This window comes from Notechis scutatus, chromosome 6 (assembly GCF_049901735.1).
Source record: "Notechis scutatus isolate UNSWTSFEM ecotype Mainland chromosome 6, rNotScu1.2, whole genome shotgun sequence".
Classification (NCBI taxonomy): Eukaryota; Metazoa; Chordata; class Lepidosauria; order Squamata; family Elapidae; genus Notechis; species Notechis scutatus.
The window spans coordinates 8487116-8501790 of NC_142014.1; the positions used below are offsets into that span (position 1 = coordinate 8487116).

Genomic DNA, 14675 nt, shown 5'->3' on the forward strand with positions numbered 1-14675 from the left:
GCATCATGAACCACTTTATGAAGCCTCCATGAACCAGTTTATCACAAACGCGTGGCACAACACAGGAGAACAACTGGAAGAGAAGAGAAGCGAAGCTGTCTTCAAAGCAAAACCAGAAAGTCCAGCTGCCTCTTGAAAAAGCACTTTGGGGACATAGATAGGACTCTTCGGATAAAGTTAAATCGAACGAAAGCTGGCTTGTCAGAACTTAGACGCTGCCTTTGCGAGCATGCGCGGCTACCAAGCGGGGTACGTCTGCCACTTCCACCGGGCTCTGCCGCTCCTGTTCGCGGCAGCAGCAGCAGCAGAACCCGCGCGCGGAGGGCGTCGCTTGTGGAGGGGGCGGTGGTTGCTTTGAGGCGTGGTCTGGGCTTGCCCTCGCCTTGTCCGGCAGCGCCCTAGTGCAGGAGCCCCTGAGGGCAAAGGGAAGGGCACCGAGAGGTGGGGGGTGCGTCCCCGGCCGCAGCCCAGGAATTGCTCCGCCAGACCCGAAGGCTGCCCAGGCGAGCGACCATGGGGCTGGAGAAAGAGAAAGCGGACACCAAAATCTTCATGGACGAAGGCGGCTTCAATCGGGACGGGAGTCCCGCGCCGTCCGAGACCGACAGACGGCTGGAGAAAGCGCCCGACCGGGACCCGCACGGGCTTAACAGCCACCTGAAGGTGAGGGGGGGGGGCGCCCTGCTTCCCGCGCAAACTCTTGGCCTCCCTCCTTTCCCCCCTCCCATTTTGAATGCCGCCTTCGAGTCCCCTTGGAGGAAGTGGAGCGTTTTCTCTTGCTGCCATTTAAGGCGAATTTAGCGCGTGGGATTCCCCACCCTCTCTCCACCCACCCACCCGATTCCAGCCTTGGGCGAATTCCTCCCTGGTCTGCCATTTGGGGTGCCGGTTTCCTCGCTCTTCAGGGAGAAAGGCAAGGAAAGCCCCCTGTATTTGGGCTCGGAGATAGTTTCTGAGTTCTCGAGTGTAGCCCCCCCACACACACACCCTTCTCAAGCCTTCCACGCTAAATCAGCCAGATTCTTCCAGAACAATTAACAAAAGCAACAACCAACAAAAGCAACAACAGGTTGTTACTGTTGCCTGTTTGTTGCCTGGCGCGCTTTCCCCTCCCCGTGAAGTCCCCGCTCTGCAATTTCAGAAGAGAAGCTGTTGCTTTGCCACGACTCATTGCTCGTTTTCTCCCCTCTCTTCCAGCTGGGCTTTGAGGACGTGATTGCGGAGCCTGCCTCCACGCACTCTTTCGACAAAGTCTGGGTCTGCAGCCACGCTCTCTTTGAGCTCAGCAAGTACCTGATCTATAAGCTCCTGACCTTTGTCTTTGCCATTCCCTTGGCCCTGGTGGCAGGGCTGCTTTTCGCTGTGCTCAGTTGCCTACACATCTGGTAAGAAAGAATTCCTACGGAAATGTGAATCGTTTGCACCCTGTGAAGGTGCCAAATGCAACCAGTCCTCTCTTGGGATCCCCAATATTGCAAATAGTAATGTTTTTAGGCTTTGCAGTTTAATTGCATTCAGTTGACTGCAAATATATATATATATATATATATATATATATATATATATATATATATATATATATATATATATATATATATATATATATATATATATATATATATATATATATATATACACATACACACACACACACACACACACACATATATATATATACACACACACATACATACATACACACACACACACACACACACACATACTGAGTGGATATGCTTAATATGTCTAATGAATGCCAATTAGATGGGTTGCAAAGAGTAATGTTAGAGTGATTTTAGGCCTTGCAGTCTAATTGCATTCCGTTTACTGCAAAAAATATATATATACTGAGTGGATATGCTTAATATGTCTAATGAATGCCAATGAGATGGAGTTTAGCATCACTAAAGGGTGCCATCTTACCCTGTGCCCAGTTGGCTGCAGATTGGAAGGCCAAAAAGAAGAAGAGAAAATTGGAATGGGGGGCTGGGGAGAAAGGTTGCATCTATTTCCTGGCTGGTTGGTTTCCTTTTCTCTTTAAAACAAAGACATCTTTTTATCTTCCTCTGCTTACAATGAGAATATATTTAGAACAGGTCTCATGTCATTCTCTGGCCAGACATATGGAAGAATGGCAAGATTGCTTAATTCCCTACCCCATATCCTTTGGGAAGATTTTTTTGAGAATGGGATTTCCCAACCTCCAAATTTTAACGGATCCAACAAATAAAAATCTGCAGTAGCCCTAAACAGGGGACATGATCCTATATTGAATTTTTTTTTTCTCCAGCAAAATGGTTGGTGCTCTTTTTCTCACGATGGTGTGGTTCTCGGATCAGTTCTGTAGTATCTTAGATGTTGCTTCAGGACCAGTGCAGCTTTGATTTGCAAAATCCTTTAAAGTAATTATTTATGAAATGACTGTGGTTTAACTTAGGTCAAGTTCATATACATGCCTGTGCCCTTTTTTTTGCTTTTCCTTGCAATGGTTGATGCCTGAATGTGCATATGTGCTGTATTATGAAACACTGTATTTGAGATATCATTGAGGGAAGCGTTCATGGTGGATCTTTGCACATCTTTCAACTATAGCCATTAGGTGAAAAACACACATGAGGAGCAGAAATTGTTTTTAAACAAAACTGAGGCACTCTTTCCCAGAAAGCTTAATTAAACCCTGACTCCCAAGGACCCCTTATTTATTTATTAATGTACCTACATATTTACTTAATATGTGTAGAACACCCACTCCCTTAAGGAATGGACACCATTATTCACATATGTTTCCAGAGTAAAGAGATATCTTGCCATAATCCATAAAATAAGCTGATTGTGGCATCAGTTTGTTAACTGTGAGCCTCCAACTTTTCAGTCTGTATGTATGTGAAAGATGCAGAAAGTGTATGCATGTTATTTGATGCAAGATGCACAACAGTGACAACACTATCAAAAGGAATTATTGAGATGTCCTTTTAACGAGTGTTGAATCCCTGTACTTCAACCATGATTGTAAATTATCTCACTGAAAATATATCTCCTTATAAGGCATTACTATGGCACAAATATAGGAAAGCGGTTTTCTACATTGTGAGCATTTGTGAACATAAACCCTTCCAAGACTGCATTCAAGATACTAACTATTTCAGAAGGGATGTGTTCAATAAACCAGAAAGTGGAAATATTTCATTAATGAGGTTTTTAACATCCAGAAAAGACTATCTCTAGGCTTATTTAAGGCTTTTTGTGCTATCATTTAAATGTAATTCATGTATAGATTGTAAGCTTTCAAGCAAGCTGATTTGCTATGGTTGATAATTTCAAAAATTCTATGACCACTGAAGAAAGGTGATACTTGGCACATTTTTTATAAGTTATTGGTCAAGTGTGAGTCTATCCCATGGTTATCAAGTTCTTGATTATAGTTCTTGGAATTGCATTATCTCTCTTTGTTTCATGGAACCTAGACAGAACTGCCTTATTCTAATTGAAACAGTGGTGTAATTAGCATTTCTTAGCCTGGAATCTGTTGGACTTTCTTCATGATTTTCAGTCAGCATAGTTCAAATTCTTATTGACCAGCAAAAATCTACATGTCATTTTGAAATAGATTTTTTTAAAGATGGCTTTCAGAGGCAATTTTTCAATAAATGTTAAGAAATATCCAACATTACCTGTTCCCCAAAATTGACCTGCATTGCTGCAGACTATACATGGTCAGCCTTGAAGATTTGGTCAAAGTGATAAAAAGACAGAATGCGGTCATGTGATTGTATTTTGGGCACTTGGCAACTAGTCCACATTTATGGTCAATTACACATCCCACAGTTATATGATTATGATTTATGGAGATTTTTTTCCCCAAAAAAGCTGGCATTTACTTCTAGTTTCTGAGGGAAAATGTCCACTTAATGATCATGGTGCTCATTTAACAAGTGCAATATTCACTTAACAACAGCCCCCAAAGGTCATAAAATAGGGCACAATCCCATAGTGACTTGCTTAATGACTTACTACTATAATTCAAGGCTTAATTACTCTCTCTCTCTCTTTCTCTCTCTCTCTCACACACACACACAGAGGGAGGGAGGGAGAGATGACATACTGACAAATCTCAAAAGTGATGCTATTATTATGGAGGCCATTTGGAGTGAAAAATTCATAAGTCGGATATTACCACTGAGAAGCTCTTTCTGTAATGAAACAGTAAGCTCGTCTTCCTTCACATACATGGTCCCAATCTAGCTCATATTTTCATATTAAAAAAAAATCAGAGAATCCAAAGCATGTTTCATAACTGAATTCCCCTGGGAAGTTGCAACGGCTGTGTCAAGTAAGTGCTTTTATAGCCCCTACCCATAGAAACAGGGCATTTAAGGTCATTTTACTGTTTTACTAGGACCTTTTAGGACTCCCCAAAGGGTGATTTCCCATTCCAGGAATGCTTGCCCAAAAATCTGAAGGCTGAGTCAGGTGAATGGACATGTGAGACCATTGTTCTGTCTTCCTGTGGAATCCCTTTGGTTAAGGAGTGTGCAACTGTTGCTTGTTTTGAGGGCAGGGTAGCGAATTCTTCTCAAATGCTCCCAATGTCCTTTGGGAAAGAGCCAAAGTAACTCCAGTTTGTGGATTACATTCACCAATGCACAACAGACATAAACACACACCTTGCTTCATGCAGTTTCATAAGCGATTGCAATTCCAGTGCCATGTTTTGTTCCTTCACCTTCAAAACAAGAGGTTTTATTATTTACCAGTTTTAAGGCGATAGCTGTTGGAGGTTGAATTACCACCATGGGTAGAGAAGCACTTTTGCAACCATCCGTCAGAAAGCATTGCCAACGTGCCAACAGAGAGGAGTTGTTACACTGTTAGCCTGCCAAAAGTTTAAAGAAGAACTTGACCTCGCATTCCTTCTGCACCCAGAACGCACCCTGAATGGAGAAACAATTACACACCCACATTGGAGAACAGAGAGCTTCACCTCTCCATGAACTGAATTAAGAGCATGCACAAAAAAATAACTTCATCAGGCTTGGAGGATAATTGAAAGATTTTTTTTTTTAAAAAAATCATAATCATGAGAATACAGTAATTTGTTCTTTAAAAGCTATGGTTTCTATTTTAATTTAATGTGGACCTTTAACTTATTGTACTCTTTTGTAGGTTTTGTTATACTTGTGGCCATAGTTACATTATCTGTTAGGCATAAAAGAATAACTTGAACCTGTGCCAATGCCAACCACTTTGAATGAGCTGTTTGCAAGCATGATCTAGCAAAGCTGCCACTCTGCATTCTTCTGTTGCCTAGATAGTTCTTTCTCCTTCGTTTAGTTGCAGAGTTCAATTTAGGAAGAAATGTCAAGAAGTACATTGCAAGTCCTGTATGAATATTTACATATTCTTTAAAATAGATCCTTGTGGTATACGCTTGGCCTTGGCAGTAATGAATCTATTGATTCATTATCAATGTCTCCAGTAAAAGATGCCAAATTCTGTCTGTAATTATATGGATAAGATGGAAACCTAAACTACTGAAATGAAAACAAGAATGTTAATGCATGCAATTCACTGCAGATTTATTATTTTATTATTGTTTCCTGGGAGGATTGAAAGAAATTTCCTAGATCCTCCTCACTTTTATGGGTTTGGCTATTGTAACCATGCCAAAGATAAATCAAACTTGTGATTAGTTGCTTGCCTGTTTGGCCCTCGGGCCCCAATTTGTGGATGCAAAATCGTGGACGTTTTGACAGAAATTTAAAGGGGAAAAACAGGAATCTTAAGACTTGCAGAAATACCCACTGTACCCCCTTGAAAAAATACCTTCAAAATGCAGATTGAACTTTCCTATTTGTTTTCTGAAAAGGATGAAGAAATCATTCTATAGTTCTAGCAGAAAGAAGGAAGAAAGGAGGACAGTTTTTTTTCAGCTTGGCGGAAATTATTAGAGAACACAAGATAGAATATTAGCAATATGCTTATAAAATGCTGTAAAATTTGTTAATCTTTATTATACCAAAGTGTATATGTGAATAAAATTTATTTTGTCTATAAACATAATCAGATTGTCAGTACTTTATCAGACCTATTTAATGTGATTGAAACGTAATAATGTTGGAGTAAATATTATCTAGATTAAGGTGGATGTACTCTCTCACTTGGGGTTTATACTGTCTTTTGAGTTTTAATCATTTTAATTCTGATTTTTCTATTTTAAAATGTATGTTTTTATACATGTATTGTTCTTTACCAATTATTGTACGACACCCAAAGTCACTTTTCATGAGATGGGTAGCTATATAAATTTAATAAATAAATAAAGGGATATTAATTGCACCAAATTGCAACACAGGTGCTTCTAACCCAATTGAAACATTTTGTAGGCACCTGTAACCTACAGTAAGACCAATTCTACCTTGCTGCTTATGTACTAAAATTATCTCTTATTCAGGACGTTTCAGATTTACTCACCTTCATTACAAAGGTAACAAAGTTTAAGAAATGATTGCTAACACGTCTCTCCTTTTTTTGCCTAGGGTTGTGATGCCGTTCATAAAGTCTATCCTTTTGATCTTGCCACCCGTGCAAGCTGTGTGGAAGAGCTTGACAGATGTTTTCATTGCACCAGTGTGTCACAGCATGGGACGGTGCTTTTCAGCAATCAACATACATCTGGACCAAGAGTGAACAATTTGGATCCAATGCTATTTTAGTCTTAAGTGCTATTAAAGTCTCCTTATTGGTATAATATAGGGACACTTAAGCATTCATTCCAAAGCTACTGCTGTTTAAAGGGAATGACATTTCCGCCCTTCAGCTGGGTTGCACATTTATGGGGGGCGCAAACTTTGCTTTGGGGACAGGGAAGACATACCAATATTGTAACTAAAAGATAACAAGTGATATTTAACAATGTTAAGGTAATGGTACTTCTAATGCTTGGTTTCCATAAATGTGTTGTGGATAACTAAGGAGGTCATCTTGCGGTGTATCAATCAAATTTTCATCTATTGTATTACTCAAAATCTCCTGGAAATCATTCTACCAATAGATTTGACATATTTATTGATGTTAGGCTATACAACTCTTAGAAATAAGAACAGAATGTAAAGGATTACTTTTCAAGAGTTTTCTTATTTGAATTCTGCTGGTCAGCATTTCTAGCCACACAAACAGCTAGGTCTGTTCGTATATAGATTCTATAATCTATCAGCTTCTTGAACTGTGTAACCTCTTAGGATACAGGTAGTCCTTGACTTACAACTACAATTGAGCCCAACATTTCTGTTACTAAGTGAAACATTGGTTAATTTTGCCTTTCTTGCCATAGTTGTTAAATGAATCACTGCAGTTGTTAAATTAGTGACATGGTTGTTAAGTGAATCTGGCTTCCCCACAAACGGTCACAAACTGTGATCACATGACCCCAGACACTGTAACTTTCATAAATATGAGTCAGTTGCCAAGCGTCTCAATTTGGATCACATGACCACAAAGATGCTGCAACGGTCATAAGAATGAAAAATGATCATGTCACTTTTTTCAGTGCCACTGTAACACTGAAGAGTCACTAAATGAACCATTGTCAGTCGAGGACTACCTGTAATTCATATTTCAAGCACTGACAGTTTCCCAAACCCATGGATTTCCAACACAATAAGACTTAAAACCTGGTAGAATCCATGCACTTTCACCTTCCGTGAATACTAAAGGTGAAATTTCGATGGTTGCTTAGAGAGCAGCAGGTCAGAAATATTTATAGTACAACACAAGCAAAAACAGTTTACGTGGGCACAGCCATTTGAGAAACTTAATACAATATTGCCTGCAAGTCATTGGGGACCCTTTCCCCTGTTTTTAATGCTTAAAAATATTTTGGAACATATATACAGCTGTGCAAATTTCAAAATAACAGAAGAATTCATGCAATCGTGTTTTTTTTCTTTGCATGAATGTGTATAGGAAAGATCTTGCAGAACTTCTGAATTAGAATAAATAACCAGGTATATGCCTCATGGGAGGAGGGAGGTTATAAGGGGATATCTTTTAAGAGGATTTGAGCGTTTCCAAAATTCTGTAAAAAGTTGTGAATTCAAAAGAGTTGTATAGCAAGTAGACAGAAAGCTTAACAGATAAAGGATACTGGCTGAATACTTTTTGTACAGCTCTGTGGATATTCCTAAGTACGGTATCAGAAGAAAAACAAAACCTTCCCAAATCCACTGTTTAAAATGAGATGTTGATCTGAGAGGAGAGATTATGCTATATTTAATTAAACTTTTTTTTTTTGTATATATTGTGTTTTGTATGTAAATGACAAAGTAAAAGGTTATCTTGAAGTATTCTTCTGATCTTGCCAAATGGTTATTCTAAAAACATGGACTACTTCAGCCAGTGGTCTGCTCTAGAGATCTGCCTTGCATGGAAAGACAATTTCACGCATGCAAGATAGAAAGAGCAGGCCGTCCAATGAGGTTGAATTCTATACAAAGAACCAAGCGTGGCACTTAACTGTGCCTGGAAACTAAGCATCTCACATAGAACTAAAAAATTTGTAGATACTCCTTTCTACACTAGGATGTGCAGATACTTAATCTACAAGCAGTGCTCTTACTTTGTGCAATATTTATATACATTTTAAACACAGAGATGTTCAATTAGCTGTATTAATCAAAGAGCCTTTGATTAAGTTATATAAAACTTCCATTGCAATGTACAGGCTCAATTCAAAACACACACAAGACTCGTGTAATTTACCTTTAATGCTTCAAACAACCTAGGCAACAATTCTATAGTATTTATTTTAAAGACTTTTATTAAAGTGGTTGATACAACATTCAATTTTTTCTGTCTTTATGGTGGAATATAAATATTGTACTTCTCATAATAAATATATTACTGGTATAGAGCTAGAAGGATGTTCTCTTGCAAAGAACATTTATTTAGTTAAAATTTATTATAGTCATAGACAAACATTGCAGAAATAGGTATGTCAATTCAATTGCCAAGTGGATTCACTTTTAACAAAGTTAAAAAGCGATATAATGCCCATGACCACCCTTACTGAAGTATCAATGGAATGCTGGGCATCTGCCAAGATCCTTTTTACATCTGACTTAAAAGAAAACAAGAAAGTGAATGGTTGGGAGAAAAAGACAAAATTTACAAAGTTTCATTTTAATGTATGCCAATTAGTATACAGTTAGTATACAGTTAGTATACAGTTACAAAGTTATTCTAAGTCTAAGACAGCGAAATATAGTAGGATAGGCCAGTCCATGCTGCGCTTAGCATATATATAATACTCGGATACTGCTATTGTGTCACCCCTAATTCTTCTTTTCTCTAGACTGGCCTTACCCAATTCCAAAACATTATTCACGTGTTTTTTTGTCCAGGCCTTTAATCATCTTAGTTGCTCTTCTTTGCACTTTTTCCAAAGTCTCAACCGCAGTTTTGTAATGAGGTGACCAAAACTAGATGCAGTATACTACAGGTGTAGCCTTAATACTAAGGCTTTATAGAGCGGTACTAATACTTTATGCGGTTTTGATCCTATGCTTCTGTTTATACAACCAAGGATTTTATTAGCTTTTTTGGCTACTGCTACACACTATTGTCTAAGTGGTCATCCATTAGGGCTCCAAGATCCCTCTCATATTTACTGTTGTTTGAGCCAGTAAACTCTGTACTTGTTCCTTTGGTTTTTCCTGCCTAGGTGTAAAACTTTGCTTTTCTCCACATTAAATTTCATGTTAATGGATAGGGCCCATTGTTCAAGTCTGTCAAGATCTTTTTGGATCCTGAGCTTGTCTTCTGGGCTGTTTGCTATTCCTGCCAGTTTAGTGTCATCTGCTAATTGGATGAGTTCTCCTTTTATAGTATAGTATAATATAGCATAGCATAGCATAGCATACATAGCATAGCATAGCATAGTTATAGCATAGTGTGTGTGTGTGTGTATATATATGTATATGTATGTGTATATATATATATGTATGTATGTATGTATGGCATTCAGCTTTGTTCGGGTATTTTCCCACGTCATAGTAGTGCTTTTAAAGTTGTAGCAACGTTTCAGCAGAATCTCATCTGCCATCATCAGGCTTTTGTATAGTGTATATACAAAATATATTAAAAATATAAATATATTAAATATATTAAAAATATAAAAAATAGTGTACTATACAAAAGCCTGATGATGGCAGATGAGATTCTGCTGAAACGTTGCTACAACTTTAAAAGCACCACTACTATGACGCGGAAAATACCTGAACAAAGCTGAATGCCATACATGTAAGTACCAGCGAAAACTTAAGATATATATATATATATATATATATATATATATATATATATATATATATATATATATATATATATATACACACACACACACACACACACACACACACATTAAGTGATTTACCCTTGCCTTTCATGGCACATCAAATTGGTGCTTGAGCAAGAATAATTGGGCAAAAGGGCTATGGTTCTAGAAAAAAGCAATTTGTGTGGGTATCACAAAGCAGTGTATCACAAGATCAGTGTTATTCATACACTGAAAAAAAAAAACAACCCGTAGAGAATGTTTTAAAAGGCTTTGGAAAATCAATCAGATTGGGTGTGACCTCCAGGTCTAATATAGATGTGAAATGTGGAGTAATTTGTATTTTCAAAGTCCTTTTAATGAGATTATAAAGGTCTCATTAACTGCAATAGAATATTTTATTTATATATTCAACAAAGCAGACACCAAGTGAAGTTAAATTTTTAACACAGGACATTTATATCCTATCCATCCTCTCTGTGTGTTCGAATAATGCATATCACCTTCTTTGGTTTCTGGGATAATAATTTGGGAAATGATGACAAGTCTTCAGAATCATCCCTTTCTGTCAAACTGTCGCAGACTCACTGTCATGATACAAAATGAGACATCATCCCTTCAAGGAAACTGGAAAAAAAAATATTAAAAAAATATCAAATGTTGGTATCGTTTCTACTTACAGCCCTCTGAATGTTGCTGGACTACAATTCCATCAACCTCAGCTAGCATAGACTACAGTGGGGAATTATGGGAGATGAAGTTCAGCAATATCTTATACATTCTTCCAATCCTTTGGGGCACTAAAACATGACTGAGAGTGACGCTTTCCTACAGCATGGTGGCAATGGAAAGAGATCAGGAGAAATATGGGCACCTGGTAGGTACAAAATATGTCAGTGTGATTGTTGCTCTTTCAACAACTATTGACAGGTTGCACAGGCTGGGAATCATTTAGCTGGAGCAGAAGGACACTTTTGACTTAGCCAATGTTGCCGGCCCCTTCCTGTCCATCGTTTTACTGATGCACTTGGCAACATGCCACGCAAGGAATCTGATAATGTAGCTTCTTTCCAAATCTTTCATGCAATCAGTTGACTTGACGGAGTTTCTGATTTCTCAGTAAGGTACCCTTTAACAATATCAAGTGAAAGTGAAGTTTATTTCTGGGTTTATTTTATTTGCTCCTAATAGAATAACTGGATTAGCTAGGAAAGCACCCTGCAGCAAACAGAATGGAAAATGGAAATGGAGTGCCACTATTCCCTTCATACGTTTGTTTTTTCCCCTTATTTGAACCTCTTCATTTAATTACTAGCCGGATCCAGTATTTTCTGTGTTCTAATTTAGCATTAATTTATTAGCCATACCCGGCTGCTGAAAGAATGGTATTCACCAGAGAAAAGCTTGGAGGGAGGAATCTGTAAGTGATTTTGTTAAGTCTTTTTCTAGGGAATTCTTTGACTTCCAGTCTACCTTACTCTTCTGATATTACTTGGTGGTCTCCCATCCAACGTAACCAGTGCTAATTCTGCTCTATCTCCAAAGCCCAGACAGGGTAATCTAGAATCTATTGTATGTTGCAGCTTTATCTAGAAAATCAAGTGCTATTTGGACTTCTATTAAGATCCTGACCCCCAAAATGCTTGCCACACCCTGTCTACAGGATTCCTAGACCCACATCACTGTTAACGGGACTATCTTCTAAGTGAATGGTGATGTAGAAATGTGATAAGCAAATGAACAAATATGGCATCTCATGACTCTCTTGTGTTATCTAGTAGACAAAACCATTCTGTTAACTGCATGACTCTTGATGCCACAGCAGTTAAGAGTGCAGTACTATAGGCTACTTCTGCTGACTGTTGGCTGCCTGCAATTTGGCAGTTCAAATCTCACCAGGCTCAAGGTTGACTCAGATTTCCATCCTTCCAAGGTGGGTAAAAGGAGGACCCAAATTCTTGGGGCAGTATTCTGACTCTGTAAACCACTTAGAGAGGGCTGTAAAACACTGTGAAGCAGTATATAAGTCTAAGTGCTATTGCTATCTCACAACTCTGTGCAACATACAGCAAAGGACCCCCAGAGACGGACTTAGTATATTGTAGCAATTGTTTGCCTGGATCTAAAGAAGCTGACACACAGTTTATTGAAGACAATCCATACTCTTAGTCGTATTTTATTCTCTTTTCAAGGATGTATTATTTATTATTTATCTTATTTTTCCTTCAGCAAATAATTGGTAGAAAAGAATGGAGGCATTTTCATAAAGGTGGCTTTACAGGCTGTCAGTTCAAAGGCATTCTAGCCATTATATTTGAACACAAATTGAAATTTGCTCCAGTGAGCATTCTGTTGAACAGGGATACATGGAAGCTACATTCATATTATGGTACCTGCTCTACTCCATAAATAAGGCAGCTGAAAGGTATCATTTATTTCAGAAGGGAATTTGCTCTGCTTTCTAGATATAAAAATGTTGGTTAATGCAACTATAACTGCAACTGCTCTTCTAGATCTTAGTGATGTATTTCGTTTATCACAAATCATTTCAAATATCTGCATTCCTTTTATACCCATATTTCACAACTGACTTTAAATATGCATATTTGACCACTTTACCAGACATCACAATTCCTCCTAGCATGTCCTGGAATTCATCAAACCAAATATAAACTGTGCCAGCATGAAACTGTCTCTTGCAATCCTGCATGGTGATTAGAAAAAAACCAACAACCCCCACCAAACAGAAAACAGTTACATAGGATTTTAAAGTTCTGACAAATATTAACGTTTACTGAATTTTTATGCCTAATGCAAATAATAAATAATTAGACGAGGGAGGGAGGGAGGGAGGGAGGGAGGGAGGGAGGGAAGGAAGGAAGGAAGGAAGGAAGGAAGGAAGGAAGGAAGGAAGGAAGGAAGGAAGGAAGGAAGGAAGGAAGGAAGGAAAGGAAGGAAGGAAGGAAGGAAGTTTTGAAGCTCAGAAATTCAATGAATTGAGATTAGGATAAATGAAGGTTTGCCTGCCATCACATTTTTCCCGGTGACCCATCAAGCTCTTCAGGGAAAGCACTTTTTTCAGATATTCCCTATAAACTAAGGATCAAGTAGCTTTTAAGGAGGAAAAAAAGACATTTAAATATTGTTTTCATAAAGAGCTTGTCTGACAGCAACTTTCCGGAGCCCAATCTTGGCCATTTCATCCTCCTAGCTCTTGGTTTTTACTATGGTAAATTATTTCATATAGCTCTTTTAACAAACTTTGCTGTTCCTGGATTGTATGTTGGTCTTTTTAGCCCATGGGGAAAGGGCTTGAAATGTTTATGGTAAAAGATTTTTCGGTATTTATTACTATTTGCATCTGATGTGTGGCAAAATTCTCCCACTTAGGAGCCTAGAAGAGATCAAGTTATCATAAATAAAGGTGCTGTCCTCTGGACAATTCCAATAACTTTTGGGGCTAAAAACTCTTCAAGTATGAACCTGCCTTTAGGAGTTATTTAAAGATTACCAGAATGGCTCCGCAAACCCAGTTTTACTCCCTACTCCCATGATTTATGCAGCCTTATCCTTTGGGGTGGGGGGGTGGGAGGGATGAGCATAGCAGGGCTGGGTTCAGTTGAGGTGGGGCTACTGTGGAAATACCATAATTCACAATCCTTCTGTATCCACTCACTGGATTGATTCAATCTTGACACAAAGAAAACCGCACAGTGAATCTGAAATACCAGCACTGGAACATAGGAAAGGGAGCGGTCTCCTTAAGAATGCGGGTTCTGGAACACATTGCACGAATGAAATAGAGATGCAAAATCATTAGACAGATCTAATGTTAGTCTTATTCCCAGCAGGCCGCTGAAATCAACTTTGTGCATGTGTGTGTTGTTTTGTGTGGTTTCTATTCAGTTTCGACTCCTGGTGACTACGAGTGTCGTTTTCTTGGCGACGACGTTTTCAGACATTGCCTTTTTCCTGGGGTTTGAAAGAGAAGGGACTGGCCCCCAAATCCCCCAGCTAGCTTCTCCACGCAGGACTAGAATTCACAGCCTTCCATTTTTAGCCCGGTGCCTTTCAGACCCTGCACCGATTTGACTCTCATTACAGCCAGTGGAATGACTGAATCCGGAGCAGCTTCTTTATCCTAAGCAAGATCAAATTCATTGCCCAGTGTATAAACTGGACAGCCAGATGTTTGATTAAAAATCCCAGGATTTTGCTGGAGGGTTGGATCCAGTGCCCCAGCTGTCCTGTTCTAAGTCTCTACGCTGCCTCTCTGCCTACTTCGCTTTCTTGAAGCTCCTTCCGTACACTTTTTGTTTTGCTGCCAGCAACCACACCCTGGATT

At 38.8% G+C, this 14675-nt stretch overlaps 1 protein-coding gene across 1 annotated transcript; it reads left to right on the forward strand.

Moving 5' to 3' along the window:
• Positions 1–269: 269 nt before the first annotated feature.
• On the forward strand, positions 270–8841 carry CAV2 (caveolin 2). The gene is made up of 3 exons (XM_026669089.2): positions 270–663; positions 1198–1385; positions 6537–8841. Exons 1-3 carry the CDS (start codon positions 514–516, stop codon positions 6685–6687), a joined length of 489 nt encoding a protein of 162 aa, XP_026524874.1. The 5' UTR covers positions 270–513; the 3' UTR covers positions 6688–8841.
• Positions 8842–14675: the final 5834 nt, after the last annotated feature.